The sequence below is a fragment of the Hordeum vulgare genome, chromosome 2H (assembly GCF_904849725.1).
Source record: "Hordeum vulgare subsp. vulgare chromosome 2H, MorexV3_pseudomolecules_assembly, whole genome shotgun sequence".
Lineage (NCBI taxonomy): Eukaryota > Viridiplantae > Streptophyta > Magnoliopsida > Poales > Poaceae > Hordeum > Hordeum vulgare.
The window spans coordinates 519,576,750-519,582,497 of NC_058519.1; the positions used below are offsets into that span (position 1 = coordinate 519,576,750).

Sequence of the window (5,748 nt, forward strand, 5' to 3'; positions counted from 1 at the left end):
TGTCCAAATGTTTATTCGTATATTTTGAGCACAGATAGCTCAAACAATATTTGGGTCTTACTCGGATATAATGTTTGACTTTTCATTTCCATTTGCGGCTTTACTGGATGTACATCCAGTATTATCACCTAATCATCATATTATTAGGTCTAAAAATCATCATCATATGGACTACTGTCATTATGTGGGGCCGACGTACTATGGGTTGTGATGTTTGACTACTTCCCTCACCGTACGAAACGGCACATGCAGATGCACATGCACAGGCCCAAATCCCCAATCCACATCTGATCTACGAACCCTTCGCCAAGAAGCAAGCGACTGAGAACAAAAATTCACATGACCATGGCGTTTGCCTTGATTTCTGACTCGAAATTAGCCAAGCGAAGTCACAGAATGACATCTGTCCTCTTTATTTCGTCCAATGAATCAATAAACACGTGTACATGTAACCATGCAAAGTTGCATGCTAACAAAATTAAAGTACTACGTCAAAATCGTTGTCTGGCAATTACATGGTCATGCAGTTGCTGGGCTGTTCCTCGCAGACGACCATGTGCGGCGGCTGGTACTGATGGTGGTAGTAGCTGTGCGGGTAGTAGTACGGCGGCAGGTACACGGGCTCGGCCGGTTCCGGCTTCGGGTCGTCCTTCTTCTTCTCCTCCGGCTTCTTCACCTCCTCAATCTTGATGATTTGGGCGTGGCCGAGCTTCTTGCGGAGGCAGCTGACGAGGCACACCGCGTCGACGCCGTCGCCAACCACCTCCAGCTGGTCCCTGGCGTCGCCGGTTATCACCATGGACGTCACCCCGGCTGCTCTGGCAGCCAGCGTCAATGCTTTGGAGCGTCGTTTGTCGCACGACATGCTCAACTTGATGACAATCTTTTGCTGCATTGCTTGCTGCTGGGTTGCTAGATGCCTATGAATCGAGAAATGCTTGTGTTCGAGGCGAAGCTAGAATGGTTTGGGTAGCAACTGATCGATCTTTGGCTAGAGTGGTTCGTGTTCGTGTCTAGGTTTGTAATGGTGTGAATGGGATAGCTATAGCCCCTGTCCTTATATACGCGCACGCAGTGGGCGCGGCTGTAGAGAACACAAATGTAGACAGGACTCAGGAAGTCAGGAGCGTTCCCAACGAAGCAAGTCATAAGAAGATTTGTAGCAGCGGCAGTTGAGCTCGGAGTGAGTAGACTATTTAAGACAAGTGCCCAAATGGGCAAGTAGATGTAAGCGCGTCCTGATCGCAATCATATGCTCTCGCTTGAATTTTCCAATCGGCAGGCTACCAATGGAGAGACGTTATACAATGACTTGTGACGAGATATGAATTCCAAGACGACGCGACCTAATTATTCTTGATTGGCCACGTTCCAGGCTTCTTCGAAGACGCGGTCGCGGGCATACCCACGTATACTAAGTCCATACAATAGCATGAGAGGACAAAATGCATGGATACAATAGCTCAAATTCAACTGATCCATCGTTCCTAAACCGGACCTTGGTGAACTAACACCCCCCCCCCCTTCCTGTCGACGCCGGCAAGCGCTGCCGAGCAAAGCCTGGAGGGCGCAGCGACGGCTAGGCCCTTCCTTCCCCTCTCCTCGTGGGGCGCAGGCGCCGGGAGTCCCTCGAGTGGCCGTGTTGGGTGGCTGCGGGGCACAGGGACGCGGCGACGGGCTCGCGGGGCGGCGGGGAGATCGGCTGGTGGTGATGCCCGGCGTACTGGGTCACGCGCGCGCGGGGGGGGGGGGGGGGGGGGGGGGGGGCGCTGCGCTCCCGTCTGGGGAGGTGGCTCGCGGATGACCTCCTGTTGGATCCGGCTAGATCTAGCGATGGTGGTCGGCCGGCGGTGCATGGTAGGGGTGGTGCTTGTCTGGCGGCTCCGGCAGTTGGAGCTCGCCGGGCAACGGCCGGGCGTGCCCGTTGCTTTGTTTGTGGACGGCGTCGTGGTGAGGACCGACGATGGTGCATCTCGGTGTCGTGGCGGTTTTTCAGTGGCTCGGCGTATCTGCCTGCGGCGACGGCCGGCTTCTCCGACGTTGCCTCGTGTGCGTTCAGACCGTTTTGACTTTCATCCCATCTCCATGTCGTTCGGACGCTACTTCCATCAAAGGGATGGCCGTCTCTTAGCAAAGGTACATCGCTTGTCTCACGTCCCGTGCAGCAGGACCGACCTCGTCTCGTGCTCGTGTAGCAGGACCGAGCTCGTCTCGCGCATGGTGCGGCAAGACTGGCCTCGTCCCCCTCACGGTGCTACAGGACCGAGCTCGTCTCGCTCTACGGGCTGCAGGACTGGTGATCGATGCTAGCGCTAGCCGGCCTATCGGTTCTCAACTCTAGGGGTCTCCCAAGCACTACTAGGGAAAACCCTCCCAGTAGTGCTGGGTTTTAGGCTACCAGTAGCGCGGGTAGGCGCGCTACAACTACGATGTTATAGTTGTTTTTTAGCAGCAGCACACTTTCTACCCGGCGCTGCTGGTAAGATCCTATATTAGTAGCGCTCCTTATGTTGGTGCTACAGCTAACTATCCGCAGGGCGCACATGTGCTAATAGTGCTACTACTAAACACAAGCTGCTGGTAAACTTAGGACCAGTGCTACTTCGAGTTTTTATGCTATTCTTTGGCAGTTTCGCATTATGAAACAAATACGGCTTATATACAATAAGAACACGCATATTCACTGAAACAGATAAGATACCAAAATATCTAATCATCGGTATCAATAAAGAAAAGAAGGTCTTTCATCTCATCTCATCATCATCACTAATGGTCGAACACGTTATTACAAGTTTCTAAGAGATAGCGATACATGTTATTACAAGTAACAAATGCATGCAACTAACCATGGTCACACTCATGTTTCATCATCTATCTAACCTAGCTATGATATGATCATATACAAGAGAAGGCCGATCACCATGAGCAAAATCGGGATTATGTAGTGGTTTTTAGGGCGTCGGTTCAGATTTCTCTCTCGCGCTAGCGTCCATCTCAAGTAATTAGCTTCCGCCTTGATTTTGCTATCAAACCCTTTCCCGCTGCTGCCCGGGAAGCGATGCATTTGGGCCTGACACTCTCACCACTCCTCGTACACTCCCGGAACCCTCCCTATGGATACGACATACCACCTATGTTGGAAATATGCCCTAGAGGCAAAAATAATTTCGTTATTATTATATTTCCTTGTTCATGATAATCGTGTATTATCCATGCTAGAATTGTATTGATTCGAAACTTTAATACATGTGTGGATACATAGACAACACAATGTCCCTAGTGAGCCTCTAGTTAACTAGCTCGTTGATCAAAGATGGTCCAGGCTTCCTGGCCATAGACAAGTGTTGTCACTTGATAATGGGATCACATCATTAGGAGAATGATGTGATGGACACGACCCAAACAATGAACATAACATATGATCGCGTTAGTTTATTGCTACTGTTTTCTCCATGTCAAGTATTTGTTTCTATGACCATGAGATCATGCAACTCCCGGGCACCGAAGGAGTTCCTTGTGTGTATCACACGTCACAACGTAACTGGGAGACTATAAAGGTGCTCTACAGGTATCTCCAAAGGTGTCTGTTGGGTTGGCGTGGATCAAGACTAGGAATTTTCACTCCGTGTGACGGAGAGGTATGTCAGGGCCCACTCGGTAATACAACATCACAACAAGCCTTGCAAGCAATGTGACTAAGGAGTTAGTCACGAGTTCTTGTATTACGGAACGAGTAAAGAGACTTGCTAGTAACGAGATTGAACTAGGTATAGAGATACAGACGGTCGAATCTCGGGCAAGAAACATACCGAAGGACAAAAGGAACAACATACGGGATTAACTGAATCCTTGATATAGAGGTTCAACCAATAAAGATCTTCGTAGAATATGTAGGAACCAATATAGGCATCCAGGACCCGCTATTATTTATTGCTCGGAGAGTGTCTCAGGTCATGTCTACATAGTTCTCGAACCCGCAGGGACTGCACACTTAAGGTTCGGTGATGTTTCGATATTATTGAGTTATGTATGTTGATGACCGAAAGTTGTTCAGAGTCCCGGATGAGATCCCGGACGTCAAGAGGAGCTCCGGAATGGTCCGGAGGTAAAGATTGATATATACGCAAGTTGCATTTGCCTTCCGTAAAGTTTTTGGGCATTCCCGATAAAGTACCGGGAGTGACGAATGGGTTCCTGGGTTTTACCGGGAGGGGCCACCCACCTGGGAGAGTACCTAATAGGCCTAAAGGTGGTGCACCAGCCCTTAGTGGGCTAATGCGGCCAGCCCAATAAGCCTATTTCGGCCAAGTATAAAAGAAAAGGAAAAGAGAAGAAAGAGGGAAGAAGGAAAACAACTAGGAAGGGAGTCCTCCATCAAACCGAATTGGAGGAGGACTCTCCTGCCTTGTTGGCTCGGCCGAACCTCTCCTTGGAGGAGGAGGCAAGGCAGCTGTCCCTCTTCTTCCTCCTATATCTAATAGAGGTTTTAGGGCTAGCCCACACCACAAAAAGCCACGTGTTGCCCTCTCCTCAATATATCGTCTTCTTCGTCTAGATTAGTTCTGCAAAGCTTGGTGAAGCCCTGCTGGATTAGTTCACCACCACCACCACCACACCGTCGTGCTGGAGAACTCATGCATCTAGCTGGATCAAGAAGGCGGTGATCGTCATCAAGCTGTACATGTGCTGAACGTGCAGGGGTGTCGTCCGTTCGGCACTAGATCGGGATGGATCGTGATGGGATCGCGGGACGGATCATGATGAGACCGCGGGATGGGCTGCAATTTGGATCATGAAGATGTTCCACTACATCAACCACTTTATATACGCTTCCGCTTAGCGATCTACAAGGGTATGTAGATGCACTCTCTCCTCTCGTAGATGATCATCACCATGGATAGGTCTTGCGTGTGCGTACGAATTTTTTTGTTTCCCATGCGATGTTCCTCTACAGTGGCATCATGAGCTAGGTCTATGCGTAGATGACATCTCGAGTAGAACACAAAGGAGCTTTTGGGCGTTGATATTTAGATTGCTGCCCTCCTTAGTCTTTTCTTGATTTGGCGGTATTGTTGGATGAAGCGGCCCAGACCAAGATTACTCGTATGCTTACAAGAGACTGGTTTCATCGACTAACATGGAATTTCTTACATAAAGATGACTGACGGGTGTCTGTTTCTCCTACTTTAGTTGAATCGGATTTGATCGAGGCGGTCCTTGGAGAAGGTGAAATAGCAACTTGCATATCACCGTTGTGGTTTTGCATAAGTAAGATACTAGATACCCATAGCCATGTAAAATATTCAACAACAAATTAGAGGACGTCTAACATGTTTTTGCAGGGTATGCATATGATGTGATATGGCCAAAGACATGATATGATATATTTGATGTATGAGATGATCATGTCGTAATAGTTAAATATCGACTTGCACGTCGATGCTACGGCAACCGACAGGTGCCATAGGGTTGTCTTTAATTATTTTTGCGCCCGGTGATGCTTTACTTTATCGCTAGTTCAGTATCTTTAGTAGTAATAGCATAGGTGGCGCGGCAACCTCGATGGCAGCACAATGATGGAGATCATGATGATGGAGATCATGGTGTGGCGCATATCATGCCGGTGCTTTGGTGATGGAGATCAAGAAGCACAAGTTCATGGAAATATCATGTCACTTATGATTTGCATGTGATGTTAATCTTTTTATGGACCTTATTTTGCTTAGGACAACGATAGCATTATAAGGT

The 5,748-nt window shown here is 48.7% G+C and overlaps 1 protein-coding gene across 1 annotated transcript; it reads right to left on the bottom strand.

The window, feature by feature from the left end:
- Positions 1 to 396: 396 nt before the first annotated feature.
- Positions 397 to 1,153, bottom strand: LOC123430401 (heavy metal-associated isoprenylated plant protein 16-like). The gene has a single exon (XM_045114271.1). It carries the CDS (start codon positions 893 to 895, stop codon positions 512 to 514), a length of 384 nt encoding a protein of 127 aa, XP_044970206.1. The 5' UTR covers positions 896 to 1,153; the 3' UTR covers positions 397 to 511.
- Positions 1,154 to 5,748: the final 4,595 nt, after the last annotated feature.

Excerpts from the sequence above, each read along its gene's own strand:
- LOC123430401 (XM_045114271.1), bottom strand. The coding sequence starts at position 895 with ATGCAGCAAAAGATTGTCATCAAGTTGAGCATGTCGTGCGACAAACGA.